General features: G+C 36.2%; 2 protein-coding genes across 3 annotated transcripts; both read left to right on the plus strand.

The window, feature by feature from the left end:
• The first annotated feature begins 2,628 nt into the window (after positions 1-2,628).
• LOC113301867 (trihelix transcription factor GTL1-like) lies at positions 2,629-8,294 on the plus strand. Of its 2 annotated transcripts, none has more exons than XM_026550709.1 (3): positions 2,629-3,758; positions 5,483-7,187; positions 7,312-7,549. In XM_026550709.1, exons 1-3 carry the CDS (start codon positions 3,373-3,375, stop codon positions 7,321-7,323), a joined length of 2,103 nt encoding a protein of 700 aa, XP_026406494.1. In that variant the 5' UTR covers positions 2,629-3,372; the 3' UTR covers positions 7,324-7,549. The 2 variants fall into 2 exon arrangements, with proteins under 2 accessions (XP_026406494.1, XP_026406493.1); XM_026550708.1 differs by having other exon boundaries at positions 2,644-3,758; positions 7,308-8,294.
• Positions 8,295-15,393: 7,099 nt separating this feature from the next.
• LOC113305727 lies at positions 15,394-16,398 on the plus strand. Its single transcript, XM_026554736.1, has 2 exons — positions 15,394-15,508; positions 15,659-16,398. The coding sequence occupies exons 1-2, from the start codon at positions 15,394-15,396 to the stop codon at positions 16,396-16,398; spliced, it is 855 nt and encodes a 284-aa protein (XP_026410521.1).
• Positions 16,399-17,068: the final 670 nt, after the last annotated feature.

Raw genomic sequence — 17,068 nt, forward strand, 5'->3', positions numbered from 1 at the left:
GAAATTTCACATTATCCCACAATCATTATCGACTCTTATGCTTCAAAAAAAGATAAAAAAATCACCGACTTCCTTAATGTAATGTGTATTTAATACTTTTGTCTTATCTTAGAATACATAGTATTTCTATTTTCTTCATGTATTTTAATTAGATTTTATTTTTATTTTTTTTGAATGAAAAAGGTTATACTAAAAAAGAAAAAAACAAACAAAAGCAAAGTTACAACAGACCCAATACCAGGTCTCAACAGACGAATATTGAATCTGTAATATCAAAATACAAAGTCTACAGACAAATTAGACCTCCCTCCCGTACAAGCACTACATCTGCCAAAAGACTAAAATTAAAGTTGCCTTTGCAACAAGAGTACAGCTGATGCCAACCCTCCAACAAGCAATAAAACACAGACTGTACGCCGACTGTATTATCCTTAACTGACTGCAAAATGACTGCCAATGTATTGCAGAATGACTGTCAGTAGACTGCATATGTGTAAGCATTCATCTTAGTTTTCATGAACGAAACTCAGGCGTCCTCCGTTACCTGAAGCTGAAAACAGATTTCATAAACACTTGTAGACTGCAGTCAATCTCCCGTTGCAAGATCACTGAAACTGATGCGAAAGAGTTTAACTTTGCACAAGGAGTGTCCCAACTAAACCAATTGGGACTCAATAAGATCAACACTAAGATCACGAAACCATAAGCGTCCTCCAGTTACTGTAGATCAAACTAGTGCAAGTACCTTTATCGCAACTCAATTAGATTGTATTTGATTGATGCAAATTTTATATGAGATATATGAAATTGAGGTTTTTGCTTCATTTCCTTCAAAAAAAAAAAGAAAAAAAAACACACTAGTAAGTAAATAAATTAATTATCATACGAAATCTAACTATTATTGGCGCAAACATTGCTCAGTGTATAGTGTGTTATCCCATCACGTAAATGATACCACAAAGGCTAGGCCTGTCAATATTTGTCCGATATCCGGTATCCGTTTCCGAGTATTCGAGATCCTATAGGATTTTATCCGTTTTATCGGATATCAGATCGGATATTTTATCGGACATTTCTTCCTTTACATACCGGAAACGGATTAGACCCCATCCGAAATGTTAATACCCGGTATCCGATAGTATATGAACTTATTTGTAATTTATCTTAACCTCGAGTCTACTATCGGATATTGTCGGATATTGTCGGATAAATATCTGATAAGTGTCAATTATGAAAATGTTTTTACAAGGGTTTTTAAGCTTTTTTGTTATAACCAGATATTTATCGGATATCCGACAACTTAGCCTATCAGAATTGATATCTGATTTTGATATCATATAGGATATTATCCGATATCGAATATCCGGTAGTGCTTAACCTGTCGGATATCGGATTTCTAAATATCCGACGGATATTCTTCCATTGACAGGCCTAACAAAGGCGCCACAATGCACGACTTTACACATCATATAATTACACGGCACGACACAACACACGTCACAGACACGTCGCAGGGTAACACAAGTATAACACACGGCTCAGCACAACACGGTAAGAAAGCATGGCACAGTCCGTTGTACGGTATGAGCCTAAAATACCCCATATTTGGAAGAAAAAAAGCAAGCAAACTTTTCGTCCTTTTTTTCCCTCTCCTCTCTCTCACCCCTTCTTCTTCTCCAACAAAATCATCGAAAACAACCCTCTCTCACCCCTTCTTCTTCTCCAAAAATGCTTTCTCCATTTTTGGACTAGATCTGAGCAGATTTTTTCATTATTCCTTGCTTTCTAGGTTGGTTAGTAGTTTAGTTTAGTTTTTGTTATGTTTTTGACTTATCTACACCTTTTTGGTGGTTTTATCTACTCTTCTGAGGTTTATCTTCGCTTTAGTGACAATTTTTGGTTATTGGGTTGGGTTTTAAGATCAATAGTGATGCTCTCAATGCTCTCCAACGATGAAATCTTCATCTTGATTGTCTCTGGCGATGAAATCTTCATCGGAATCTTCATCATCAACTTGTCCGGCGACGAAATCTCCATAGATGGTCTTTTTGACGACGGAAGCTTCATCACTAGTTACAAGAGATTTGAGCAAATCACTCCTACTTTTGGAGCATTTCTTTCTATAGAAGAAAAACAAACTAAATGGTTAGAATTGAATTCGGAGAAAAACCATCCCTCTTCCGATTTAATCAAATCTTATTCATACTTATATTTGTTTTACTCCGGTAATCATTCTCTTTCTCTTATCGAATTTCTTGGTATTGTACACTTATAATATGTTTTTGTTATTTTGTATTCTCTTATTTTCGATCTTAAACTCAGTGTAACCTTCAAATCCCATTAATGAAAAGGTTTATTGTTTAAAAAAAAATAAAAAATAAAAAAATTGAGAGATGTACAACTCTACGATTTTGATTTTGATTTTGACAACGATTTTGAGAGATATACAACACTTCGAGACATATCTGTCGCGTTTTCGCTTAATTTAACAGCCGCGCTGCGAAGTAAACCTTGCTGACAACGCAGCATTCCTCACCACTTTAATTTCGTAATTTATATTTTAATCATTTCATTCATTCATTCATTTTCCCCATTCTGTCTGTCGCTCTCTTTCTCTCTCATCTTCATCATCTGCATCATCATCTTAACTTCTGTTTTATAATCTGTGTTTTTTGTTTCACCAGTTAATTATTAACTTATATTTTTTTAATGTTAAGATTTGAGCGCCGATCTCTTTTATTCTTTCTTTATTTTTTACTTTTTTTCACAGAATTTGTTACCCATAAAATAAATCAAAAAAGAAATTATCCGCCAGCACTCCCTTGTTGGAAATAAGAATTCTCTTTTCTTCCAACTTCTGTTTAAATTTTTATTCTTTTTAATTTCTATCTATCCATCTATCTATCTTTCCAGTTGTCTGTCTTTTATCTTTTTCACCCATCATCCACCACCCCCATCTTCTTCTTCTTCCAAAATTCATAATTTCTATCTTTCTAATTCCTCCTTTTCTTCTCCGACCACTTCTCTCTTTTCTCCCTCCCTTTTCTCAATTGCAAGGGGGTGAGTTAGAGAGAGAAATAAAAGTACTTCAGGAAATTATTATTAGCTTAATAGAACATACAATTGGGTGTTCAAAAATCATCTGTTCAGACTCTACCTCTACTCATAGTACTAGTACTGTATAGTATAATACACTGGGTAAAAAAAAAGGGGGTTCAAGGATACAGAAGAAGAAGAAAGATACAATACTGCTCAAGGTATAGGAGAGAGACAGAGAGAAAGGGGTTAAGGGAATTCTGCTTCTTCTTCATCTTTCTCTTCTCCATATTGGAAAATACTGGCTCATCATAATCAGTAGTATCATAATCTAGTATGCAACAAGGAGGACCCCAATATGGGGTATCACCGGAGATGAGTAATAATCCTGCAGACCATCACTTACAGCAACAACAAAGGCAACATAAATCATTGAGTGTGGATGCAACAGTGGTAACGGCAGAAGCAGCGTCACCAATCAGTTGTCGACCACCTGCATCAGGGAGTTTTGAAGAATTGGTAGGTGCTCCTGGATCAGGTGGAGGTAGGTTTCAAGACGAGGATGGGTTTGGTGGTGAAGAAACTGAAAGAGGATCAGCAGGTGGAGGAGGTAATAGATGGCCACGTCAAGAAACTATTGCTCTATTGAAAATTAGGTCGGATATGGATGCCGCTTTCCGAGATGCCACGCTTAAAGGCCCTCTCTGGGAAGACGTCTCAAGGTATGAACAACAATTGTCACTAATCTTTTGTCACTATCGTCACATCATCGTAATTCCAAAGTATTTCAGTGAGTTCCAATGCGGGTACATAAATAAACTAGTTGAATCATCACTTGCATTTCATACATTTGCCTTGTTTCTTTTTGACTTAATTATTAATTTATCCCTTCTCCCACATCTTTCTATATAATCGACAATTCTCTTCTCCCTCTTCTGCCTCTACCTGGATGTCATCTCGGGAGAAAATTGTTCCTTCTGCAAATAATGTGGCCAAAACTCAACATATGAACGAGTCCAACTGTTTAGGTTTCAATTCTTCTTCCTCTTCTAGACTTATTTTTAATTTTATGTTTTGAGATTTGAGGTGGGGGATACAGTAGGTAATGATGAATTAGTAAGCAGATCTATGAGGAACACAAGTGCGTTAGATAGGAAATCAAGTAGCAACCGGTGTTATGAAGAAGTAGCTGCTAGCTTAAATTGAATCCAATAAAACAGAAAATTACTCCATCGGGATCGATCGCAGTAATAGTTGTACTCCGCAGCAGCAGGTTGTACGTGGGTAGAGACTGCTGTCATGCAGGCTAGGTGTAGAATCGGGACGAGAGAGAGAGAGAAAAGAGGTGAGGGAAAAAGAATTGAAAAAAGAAAATGGTATTATTTTTTTAATTTCTTCTTGGGTTTCAACTCCTCTCACTCATTATTACCGCGAGAAGAAAATAATAAGCTTTACAGAGAGAGAGAGGAATGAATTGATTGGAGAGAATTGCTTCTTCCGAGTTAGATTCCTAAACTAGTTAGAAAGATTTAATCGCTGATGGTGATGAGGTGGTTTCGTACTACGGATTCTCAGAGTCAGATGCACAAAAACGCACTATAAAATAAAACTTGCAGCTAATATTCATCCCTTTCGGCGAGCGGTTAGCAGTAAGAGGTTGAGTTAGCTGCTGTCGTTGGTTTTCCTTTTCATCTATCTTGTGTGATTTCTTTTTCTCTGGACAACTCAAATTGCTGAAATGGGATGAGTCTAGTCTGTTTTAGGGGGCATCTTTCTTTTTAAATCAAAGCTCATCTACTGTGATGAATTAGGAAACAGTGGTCAGGATACAGATCCTGACCATATCCCCCAGTTTAGTGATAGCATTTATTTCTTCCCAAAAATAAAATAAAAAGTGATAACCGGATTCAAAATTCTTACTTAAAATGCATGCAATTTAAATAATTTTATTTTTTCACACAAAATAACGGCTTCTACTTTTTCCACTGAATTTCTTAATTTAATTAATTAGGATCATAATTAAGTAGATCTATGTAATCATGATGCGTTATGATAGATAAGCTTTGGGGGATATTTCTAGTTAAACAGAGAAAAAGAGAGATTACATTATTGAAAAGAAAAAGTTTGGAAGGTTTTGTTGTTGTTGTTTAGTGGAGAGAGAAGGGGAAAACGAAAAGCAACAATCGCTGCAGAATACTTAAACTTTATCTCTTCCCTTCCCCTTTCCTTTTTCCTTTATCTTGCTTTCTGAATTACTCATTCATTTTTAACTTGGTTTAGTTAATAATTTATGTCTTTTTCTTTCTAATTTTCAAGTAATTGATATTAATAATTTATTATTTCTCTCTCCTTCTCTCTTTATTAACCCGTTTTGGTGGTTCCGTTCTGTTTTTTTAACTTGATTCTTTTTTTTTTTCTTCTTCTCTGTATTCACATTCATTTTCAGGAAACTAGCTGAGCTTGGGTTTATCAGAAGTGCCAAGAAATGTAAAGAGAAGTTTGAAAACGTCCACAAATACTACAAGCGCACCAAAGAAGGCCGTGCTGGTCGTCAAGACGGCAAATCTTACAGATTTTTCACTCAACTTGAAGCTCTCCACGGCACCACCACCACCACCACCACCGCCACTCCAACTCACTCTCTTCCTCCTCTTCCCATCACCTCCGCAACAACAACAAACCAAGGTGTGAGTCCACTTCCTATGGGAATCGGGATGGTTGGTTCTGCTACTTCTGGGCGAATTCAACCTCCTCCTTCTGATTCTGCCGCCATTCCTACTGCCCAGATCGGAGTACCAAGATCAGATTACCAAACACCACCCCCACAGCCACCCACAACTGGGATTTCTGGTTCTTCTGCCGCTGCTGCTGTTGCCGCAGGAATTAGTTTCTCTTCCAATACTTCATCTTCTTCGGGAGATTCAGATTCAGACGAGGATTTAGATGAAGGTGGTGGTCCAAGTTCTAATCCAACTGATACCCGCAAAAGAAAAAGAGGCGGAAGTGGTGGTGTAAGTGTTGGTGGAAGTACGAGTCACAGGATGATGCATTTCTTTGAAGGACTAATGAAACAGGTGATGGAAAAACAAGAGGCTATGCAACAGAGATTTCTTGAGACAATTGAGAAAAGAGAACAAGACAGAATGATTAGGGAAGAAGCTTGGAAACGTCAAGAGATGGCTAGGCTTACTCGAGAGCACGAGATGATGGCACAAGAGAGAGCAATCTCTGCTTCTAGAGATGCCGCCGTCATCGCCTTCCTTCAGAAAATCACTGGACAAACTATTCAATTACCGTCTCCTGGAATTATCCCCGCCGCCCCACCACCAGCACCAGTTCAGGCACCACCACCCACACCGCAACCTCAATCTATTCCACCTCCCACAGCACCGACTCCTTCTCCTCCCCCTCCTCCTCCTTCACAGCCAAAGCAGCAAAAACAACATCAACATCACCAGATAGTACGACATCAACCGCAGCAGCAGCCACCGCCTCAGAGTCAGAGCAGCGAGGTCATAATCACCCACCACCATCAACCTACCTCGGCAGACCATGTAATTATAGCAGTTCCCGAGCAGCAACATCCACCCGCGCAAGAGATGGGTAGCGGTGGATTCGACTCAGCATCATCAAGATGGCCGAAGACAGAAGTTCTTGCACTTATTAAACTCAGAAGTGGACTCGAATCAAGGTATCAAGAAGCAGGACCAAAGGGGCCACTGTGGGAAGAGATCTCTGCGGGGATGGGTAAGATGGGATACAGCAGGAGTGCAAAGAGATGCAAAGAGAAATGGGAGAACATCAACAAGTACTTCAAAAAGGTTAAAGAGAGTAACAAGAAACGGCCTGAAGATGCTAAGACTTGCCCTTATTTTCATCAATTAGATGCTCTATACCGGAAGAAAGTGCATGGTGGAAGTAATCAAACCAAGCAAGAATCACCAATAGATCATAATCAATCTTCTAATACATCCTCTTCTTCAATGGACCCAAATCAATCATCGACAACCTTGCAGCAAGCAATCATGGCTCCACCGCCACCTCCTCCACAAACAAATGCTAATGAATCAGCAGCAGAAACCAATGTAAAGAACAACAACAATGTCGGTGGTGGTAGCAACGTTGAAGGTGCAGCATCAGTAGCAAAGAAAGTAAGTATAGCTCGATAGTATAATCCCTTTTTTTTTGTTTAATTTTCGTAATTTAAGTTCTCAACATTATGATTGATGAGGGACTGCAAGTGGATTAGTGATTCTTATTTTGCATTGAAGCCAGAAGACATTGTGAAGGAGTTGATGGAACAGAGACAAAACAATCATCACCAACAACCACAACCAATGACAATGGGCAACTATGGTAAGCTGACGGGAGAGGACAGCGATAATATTGAAGATGATGAGGAAATGGATGATTTAGATGATGATGATGATGAAGACACCACGGAAGAAATAGAAGATGAAGATAGAAATACTAGTAAGATGAATTATAAGATTGAGTTTCAAAACAGGCAAAATACAGGATCCTCTAATGGTGCAGCAAATACAGCAGCAAGCACATTCTTGGCAATGGTTCAATGATACTACTAGTCCCAACCCCATCCACATTCTCTCCAATTGCCTTGACTTTTTTTTTCTTCCGAGGAACCCCATAAAATGCCTGAAGGATAGAATTCTACCCTTTCTTACTTTTCCTCCTCCCCCCCTCCTCCTCCTCCTCCTCCTCTATGTACCATATGTACCTATTGTGTCCACAACACATACCCAGATGAAAAGCTAGAGCTAGCCCTGATCATCAGGTAGATATATCATCTTTCTCTTCGAATTGGATCGAACTAAAGCCCGAAAAATAACTTGCAAAAAATTTCCACATTTCCTCCCTTTATCTCTGTTCATGTTTTTCCTCAATTCATCATCTTCTTGTTTCTTTTACTGTTCCTTGTTTAATTTATTCGTTACTATCATTAGTAGAAGGGAGCTAGAGGTACGTAGTATCAAGCAGTACGATGGAATACAAGAACTGATCATTTTGGATAATGAACTACTACTGATGCTACTACTATCACTACCACCGTATCGTATTGGCGAAGAGAGACGTTGCTTCGATCCCTTTTGATATTTTTATTTTGATTATTAAAATTTGTTGTTGAATTATAATAAAGAATCAATTTCAGTTATCTTTTGAAGAAACAAAAAAACAGAAGAATACTGAATTTGGTTTAAGAGTGAATAGAGATCAGAAAATAAGCTTTTGTTTTTCAATTTGTTCCTACAAAAGCAGTGCAGCAGTAAGCAAACATTGAATTATTGAAAGACCAGACCTCTAGCGGCATTCAGGAGGCCACTGCTACCAAACACAGCAAGTCAATCAGAAGAAGGTGATTTAAATCATTTTGATGAAAATTAAAGATTTCATTACAACAAATGAATGGGTTCTTCGTCGACCAAACAAGAACAAGTTTGGCGACTACATCAAAATGCTGATTCCATAACAAAAACCGAAAGCACACCCTTTCTGTGTATACTGGTCGAGACTTGACTTGATCAGTTAGGTGGTGGTGCATTTTTTTTCTTTTTATTTATGAAGTTTCAACCATGTTCCCTGTCGGTAAAAAGAACCATTTGAACTCAAAATTTTCCACAGATTGTTTGCTTAATTTCGGTTTCAGCTCATTTTGTGATTTCTCAGATAGTAACATTTTTTTTTCTTTTTAGTTTTCCTTTTGGCATTTTGTAATTTTTTTTTTGCCTGTTGGAACAGTTTCAGTCATGGTGGGTAATCGCTGCAAGTGGTCTCCCCTTCCTATTTATATCTCATTTAATTGTCAGAATAGAGAGAGATCTATATAATTTATAAGGGGAGTGTGGGGACAAAAGCTGAAGAGGTCCTTCGAAGAAAATAATAATCACTGTTCTGAATTTTTTGATTTTTTTGAATGAATGGTAGTAGTGACTTGCAAGTGAGTGGTGGTGTAATTGGTTTCTTCAGTAGAGATTTCACTATCAGGCCACTTTTGATACCGTTTTAGTCATGACGTAGCTTGCTAGTATTAATAGTCCACCACTATAACTCTACCTCAACCCCCAACCCCATATATATGGCCCATAAAGCCATAAATATCTCTCTCTAATTCCTTGCAATTCATCCATATCCAAACTTGACGAAGAAATGATCGAAATCTCTATCATCTGCTCCTACCTCAGTCCATTTTCATTTTTTTTTCTTTTTCAGTTATTAGTGTACTAAGAAATGAATTAATTCCGGACGGGTGTGTTACATTACTTATCCCAAGTGAGCAGAGGATTTGTCAATCCGCCGACCCAACCTGATCCGGCCTATCTGACTATTGTGTGGATGGGTATCCGACATATGGACTGATGGCTTAGATGCCGGCGCAATGTTAGAAATCAAATGAATTTTGGATTAGATGTTGGTGTTGGTTCAAAAACCTAATGAACACTCGTATCCATTAGGTTGAAGGATATTTGTGGGAGTTTGGAAGATGTGTGGTCAATGACAGCTATAATGAGATTGCCTTTTTTGCTTCAATTTAAATTAATGTGTACATGTATATGTGTATGTATTCCGTGTATATTATATAACAAATGGTAAAATATCAAGGTGATCATATTTGGGATACAAAAATTCCACCTATATTATTTTTAGTAAATAATAACCATTTGGAAAAAAAATGGCACCAAAACCCTTTTCCTTTTATAATTCGTAAATTTAGTTTTCAGTAATTTTATAAATTCTAGAATTGACCTTCTATAGATATTATTTATGTTTCAAACATAACTTTGGACGAAGAAATATTTAGAGAAAGAAAAAGAGATCTTCTCCAAACAAATCAAATTCAGAAAAAAATTAGAGATCTTCTCCCCTAATTTTATCTTCGTACTTTTCTTAGTTTTTAGTGTTTCAATTCAAACGTTCAAAGAATTGAGATCTTCTCCTTCCGATTTCATCTCTCAGAGAGTAATTTTAGGTTCAAATTGATTGAATAAGTGGGAAAAAAAACTACAAGTATTGAGATTTGGTATTTCCTTTCAGTTTAACTGAAGAAAAGAAGATAAGCTACAGTTTCAATTAGTTAAGTCTCAGACTAGGATAGAAATGTGGTTGAGAAACATTGGATCGCGACAGTCATCATTGAGTTCTACCATTTGAAGGCGAAGATAAAACAAAGCTTTTGGAGAACTTCATCAACAAAAGGTAAGTGAAGAATGAACTACCTATTTCTCAAGTTATATTCATCTTTTTATCTATGAGACAATGTCGCATAACTAGTTGGACTATCATGCATATTCAAGAATTTCAAGTCAAGTTTATCTTGATAATTAGTCATTGAAATATAATGACTAAGCTTAATGAACATTTATTCATACTTGGTGAATTTCGGTTAAGGAAAGTTTATTGTTCGCAATCAACATCATGATTCAAGTTTTATAGTTCGAAAATAGCTTGAAACAGTGATATGTGTCATTCATGTTATTCGGGAATATTTCGAGTCGATTTAGAGAGAAATATGTAACTATTATAGATTCAGATATAAGATAGTGTTATCAGTCTTACAAACTGGGAAAACTTTTATAGGTCTGAAGCTGTATTACATGTACTCGTACACGTAGCGGAGTAGTTATATATAGACTTGCAGATTTGTGGTACGCATATCCTTATGCACATAATGTATAAATTTGTTTGACTCGTGAACCGAATCGGTATGGGTACACGTATGCCAATCAAAAAAGAACTATGGTCACAATACCGGTTTGGTATTCATACTGGTACACGTACCAGAAAAGTTATGTGTTTCGGAACTCGTGTATGTGTCTATACGGGTACGCATGCCAAATTTTTTTTTTGTGGACTTCGGAACCGGTTATAGTCTTAAGGTACACATACCGATACCCATATTTAAATAAATCCGTGAACTCCGGAACTCGGTTGTGCTTAAAAGTTCACAAACCGGTACATGTACTGTGACTAACCTGCTCACGAACGACTATAGTATTTGTATTTTGTACATCTGCTAACCATGTCGATTAAATGCGATAAAATTATTTCTACGAGATAATTAGAATTTGATCAAATCTCTAAAAAAACTAGACTTATTTGATCACATGATTGTGACTCAAGGTTAATGTCTGAAGTGTTTATGAAAGTGATACTTAATCTTATAAATTCAAATCGGCTAGTTTCGGCTAACCAGCTTGAACATGGTCTTTATACACGGTTCGGTTACGGTTTCACCTAACCATAGGGTATATCTTGTTTATGTAAATCAGATTCAACGATTCATCTGACGGTGGATATTGATTGCTTAGTTCCAAAGCTATCTTAGCTTAAACCTTTTTTTTTTGGTTAATCATAAGAATTTCATTAACCAAACAGGAAAAAATAGTTTTTACAAAAAAAAACTTCTCTCTAGACATGCCCAGACAAGAAGAAACCAAAAAAGAACAAATTACAGTTTACATGTTGTATCAAAATCTGAAGTAAGACCTCTCTTCACTTTCTAGTGCACCTAAGAAAGTTGGTTTATTGGCATAATAAACATATTCTCCTATATTCATCAGAACCCCTTTCTTAGCCAATTTATCGGCTGAAAAATTTATTTCCCTATATGAATGTCTGAAAGATAATTTCCTCAACTTCTTCTTTATTGTCTGCCATCTATTTCTCACAATCCAAGGGATCTTACCATAAGTAAAAGTCAGTAGTAATGCCTTTGAGTCAAGACTAAAGCAAACTTCTATAAAGCATATCTTCACTGCCCATTCTCCAGCACTTATCAGAGCCATTACCTATGCCACATAGTTTGTGGAAATTCCCAGTCCACCTGACATAGCTCATATATATTCACCTTCACAATCCCTACCAATAAACCCAACACCAGCTTGTCCAGGATTTCTTTTAGCCGCACCATCAGCATATTAATATTTGATTGACCGCTGAAAACTCGAAGAAACATTCCTTAACCACATTATTAAGAACTGGTATATAGTTTATACCAAAAGTAGATAATACTCGAAAATCATATAAACCACTCCATCTCTTGTCATTCATTCTGATATTACATTCCTTAGTAAAACTCAATACTCTGTATTTAACCTTCTCCCAGTTTGGATTTTCATTTTCATTCATTTTTATATTCCTACTAAACCATATATCCACCATAGTAGTAAGAGCATTAATATACCAAACTTGTTTTATAAAAGGACTTTTATGCTTCACAAGGTTAGTCAGTTCTTCAAAATTTGAAGGAATTGGAATTTGAAAAATTTCAGATAACCAATGCCATATGTTTTCACTAAAGCTACATTTCCATATTATGTGCTCCATATAATCTTGATCATTCCCACATAGATAACATTTAGATATTGTACTGAAACCTTTTTTCCTAACAGTCTCTTCAGTTGCATATGCTCCTCTAAGAATTTTCCATACGTTTATAGATACATAAGGATGAAGACAAGGATCCCATACCTTTTTGGTCCAAGAAACTGTAGGGAATTTAGTTATGACCAGTTTAACTGCATTTGCAATAGAAAATTGTCCAGTTATATATAAACTCCAAATCCTCTTATCATCACCATCACCCACTTGAGGTAAATCCTCCAACTTCAAGAACTGGTACATTTCTGTAGGAATAAGCCATTTTCCATTTAAAGGAAAGTGCCTCACTTTCCAGTCTTGATGTTGTTGAATAAATTCATTATCTGGATACCTCTCAGTTAAAGGATAATCAAACACCCATTTATCATTCCAAACTGAAATGCTCTTCCCATCCCCCACAATCCATCTAGAACCTTCATTTATATCTTTAATTACCCATTTCAAACCAGGCCAGATTGGAGATTTTTTATATGACTGGATCCACTTACCCTTCTTGTTCATAAATTTAGCCTTCATAAATCTTGTCCACTCTTCATCTTCAATCATAATTTTCCACATAAGTTTCATTAATACTGCTTTATTGATCACCTCCAATCTTCTGATGCCAAAACCACCTTCATAAATAAGAGCATTAACTTCTTCCGACCTAACAATTACTAACTTATTTTCAGCAGGGTCCTCAGTCCACAAAAAATTCCTAATAATTCTCTCCCATTCTTTTATCACCACTTTTGGCCATTTGTAAATAGACATAGTAAAAATTAGGTAGCTACATAACACAAATTTGACTAGTGTAAGTCTAGAAGGGAAGGAAAGTAATGTACCTTTACAACTAGCAAGCATATCCTGCATCATTTCAACAATCCCCTAGATTTGATGTACTTTCACTCTACCAGGATTGAGGATAACCCCTAGATACTTTTCAGGAAACTCAGATAGTTTCATATGCATATGCTCAACAATACTCATTCTTCTAGTATCAGAAGTACCTCCAAAAAAAATATATTTACTTTTCATTATATTAATCACCTGGACAGAAGCATTTTGATATTTAATCAGCAACTCCATTAACCTATCAAGATATCTCTTATGTCCATTACAGAAAACAAACATATCATCTGCAAACAATAAATGAGAGGGTTGGCATCCATTTCTTTGAACCATTGCCTGAATTCTTCCTTCTTGCACCATTTGAGTTAAATTCCTACTCAATATTTCTTCAGCAATCACAAATACAATGGGAGAAAGAGGATCTCCTTGCCTCAACCCTCTACTCACTTCAAAGAAGCCACAAGGACTACCATTTACTAATACTGAAATTCTAGCTGAAGTAAACAATGTTTTCAACCAGTTAATACTCACTTCCGAGAAAACAAATCTTCTTAACACTTCAAAAAGAAGATCCCAGCTTAATGAGTCATAAGCCTGAGAAATATCCAATTTTAAGCCAACATTTCCTCCCCTTCTCTTGATGCTCATGTCATTTATCAATTCAGATGCCAACACTATCTTTTCATGTATGGTTCTACCTTTAATAAAAGAACCTTGTTGACTGGATACCAATTTATTCACCACAATACTTAGTGTTGTAGCTATAATTCTAATGATCACCTTGAAACTAAAGTTATCTAATCCAATTGGTCTAAACTGATCGGCCTTTTTTGCACCTTTCACTTTAGGTAGAAGAAACAAAAAATTTGAGTTAGACCTTTGGGAATAAATCTACATCTCCAGCATAATTGTAGAGTAGATACCAAATCCTGACCAACTACTTCCCAAGCAAACTTATAAAAACTTCCAGGGAAACCATCTGGACCAGGTGAACTATTTGCATCCATTCCAAAAACAACATTTTTTATCTACAAATATGAAGGAACAACATCAATTAAAATATTGTCCTTTTCACTAAGTATTTTTGGAATTACATCAAAAATTCTATCTGCAAACTCAACAGATTGCTTTTTAAATTTATTTTGAAATCGCCCCACTAACATGTCAGCTATTACCTTTTGATCAGTAACCACAGTTCAACAATTGCATTTTGTGCTTGTCTTATTCTCATATTTGCATGAAAGAATGCAATATTGGCTCTACCACCTTTAATCCATTTTACTCTTGACTTAGCTTGCATAAGAATATTACATTGTTGAGCAGCTACTTCATATCTACCTCTACCAGTTACTAAACTATTCAATAATTCTATATTTTCAGGATCTACATCAAATAATTTTGAAGCACTCATAACATCTTCTTTAGTTTTTTGCACTTTTTTTCTTAAATCTCCAAAAACACTCAAATTCCACTGTTTCACACAATGTTTAAACCTTTTTAGTTTATGAAAAAATTGAAAGGCTGGATTACCTTCACATGCTTCCTCCCAAGATTGTTTTATCAGATTTAAGAAATCTGGATGAGTAGTCCAAACATCTTGATACCTAAAAGGAATATTTAAAGGTTTTGGAATACCTACCACAGAACCAAGTAGAGCTCCATGATCTGACACCCCTCTAACCACCGCCTTGTAACTCCAACCAACATATAATTCCAGCCATTTAACATTGATGAAAGCTTTATCTAAGTCACATAAGATTCTCTTCTTCCCCACTATATTGTTGTACCAAGAGTACTGAATTCCTGTTCTTGAAGCTTGCATTAGCTTAAATAAGTCTAAACATTCTCTAAAATCTTGAATGGAAACCCTCAAAGGTCTTCTCCCTCCCTTTTTCTCATCATTAGTTAGAACAACATTAAAGTCGCCAATTACCAACCAAGGACAATCCATTTCACTAATATCCACCAATTCCTCCAATAGTTCTCATATTAACTGTCAGACAATCAGCATGTACTCCAGTGACCAAAACATTACAATTGCAACTGTGATTTCTTGTTTAGTTATAGAAACTATAGAAGGAACAACTAAAGAAACATGCCAGTGGTTTGGGTGTCTGCAATCTCAAAATGATGAATTTAGCTATGTTAGCTAAATGGTGTTGGAGGTTTGGTATTGACAAGAATAAGCTTTGGTATAAAATTATTACTGACAAACATGGCAGTGATTTTTCTTGTTGGGTACCTGGTAAAGTTAACTCTACATACGACATTTCTTGTTGGAGAGTTGCTGCCGAGAACAATCAATTAATATCTATGAACTCTACTCTTTATATTCACTAAGGAATTCATATTTCTTTTTGGAATGACCGGTGGATTGGTAATGCCCCTCTTGCAGTATTTTTCCCTTCATTGCATAAGATTGTGAGAAATAAAAATAAAAAACTTGCAGATGTTGTGTCTCAAGATGGTAGCTGGAATCTTAACTTCAGAAGGTTGCTATCACATACTGAAACAAATGATCTTGCTGCTCTTTTCATGGTCATTGGAGATTCACCACCTGTTTTGGACTCTGCTACAGATACTAGAAGATGGACACTTAATAGTTCCAGAATCTTTACTGTAAAATCTTTATATTCTAAGCTCGTTGAAGGTTCTGGAATTGAAAAATTTCCTTATTATTTCATCTGGAAAGCAACTATCCCTCCAAAAGTTAAGTTTCTAGTCTGGTGTGTAATCCATGACAAGCTTAGTACTATCGACAAGCTTCAGGTTAAGGGAGTTAATCTTTACAATTCCTGCATTCTCTGTGGTAATACAATAGAAACTCACGAACATCTTTTCTTATATTGTAAGATTATTCATAAGATTTGGTGTACAGTCTTTCCAGGTGGTAATTGGGCGTGGGTTTTTCCTTTTTCTATGCGTCAACTTGCAGAAATGTGGGATCAACAATCTTATTTTTCTCTTTCTGGCAAATTCATTTGGGGCGTCATTCTAGCTGCAGTGATTTGGGTTGTATGGCTTGAAAGGAACTGTAGGACCTTCGAAAAGAATTACAATTTTAAAATGGATGATGAGTTGTTAAATCTATTGTTCTTAGCTGGGCTGTTGCTGCTGGACATAGAGTTCATTTGAACTTTTCTTATTCAGTGCACAATAGTTGGGATGTAGTCTTCATGTAATCTGTTTTTTTTTTTTTTTTTTCTCTACCTCTGGTAGATTTTGTAAATTCTTCTTCATCTAATGAATCCTTCTCTTTCGATAAAAAAAAGCTAAAGAAACATGTCAGAATAACCAAATATTAGCCTCTCACCTTGAATAGAGTTATGAGTTAGTTGCTTACACATACCTGGTAGTTTGAAACTTTTTTATAGAATTCCCATTAGCTTTCACTTTAGGTTCAGCTATCCATACCAAAGCAGGACAAAATTGATTAACTAAACTTTTTTTAATTTATATTTGGCTCTCAATCTCTTCAAGCCTCTGACATTCCAGAACAAAACTTTCATTGAGAATAAATAGTTTTAGAAGTAGAAGGACTTCTCACTCCTTTTGTGTTAACTGAGTTAACTGTGTTGCTGCCTGTTTTCTTGTAATGACATTAGAATTAGGTCTTATATTCTATCCTCTAACATTTCCCCCCACCACTTTGGAGTTTCCATTCCCACCTGAAGTAGAATTACCTCCACCAGCATCATAGTGCATCTCATCAGCCACATCTCTCAAAATTTGAAACTTATTTGAAGTCACTTTACTCCCACCTCTTTGCAAATTATCTACCATATTGATTGAACCAAATTTATCC

This window comes from Papaver somniferum, chromosome 8 (genome assembly GCF_003573695.1).
Source record: "Papaver somniferum cultivar HN1 chromosome 8, ASM357369v1, whole genome shotgun sequence".
NCBI lineage: Eukaryota > Viridiplantae > Streptophyta > Magnoliopsida > Ranunculales > Papaveraceae > Papaver > Papaver somniferum.

What these genes read in the sequence shown, in the direction of transcription:
- LOC113301867 (XM_026550708.1), top strand. Translation starts at nt 3,373, where the DNA reads ATGCAACAAGGAGGACCCCAATATGGGGTATCACCGGAGATGAGTAAT. An exon ending in CTCTGGGAAGACGTCTCAAG is followed by an intron (nt 3,759 to 5,482) that starts GTATGAACAACA and finishes ATTCATTTTCAG; the next exon opens with GAAACTAGCTGAGCTTGGGT. An exon ending in CAGCATCAGTAGCAAAGAAA is followed by an intron (nt 7,188 to 7,307) that starts GTAAGTATAGCT and finishes TTTGCATTGAAG; the next exon opens with CCAGAAGACATTGTGAAGGA.
- LOC113305727 (XM_026554736.1), top strand. Translation starts at nt 15,394, where the DNA reads ATGAATTTAGCTATGTTAGCTAAATGGTGTTGGAGGTTTGGTATTGAC. An exon ending in TTTTTCTTGTTGGGTACCTG is followed by an intron (nt 15,509 to 15,658) that starts GTAAAGTTAACT and finishes CCCCTCTTGCAG; the next exon opens with TATTTTTCCCTTCATTGCAT.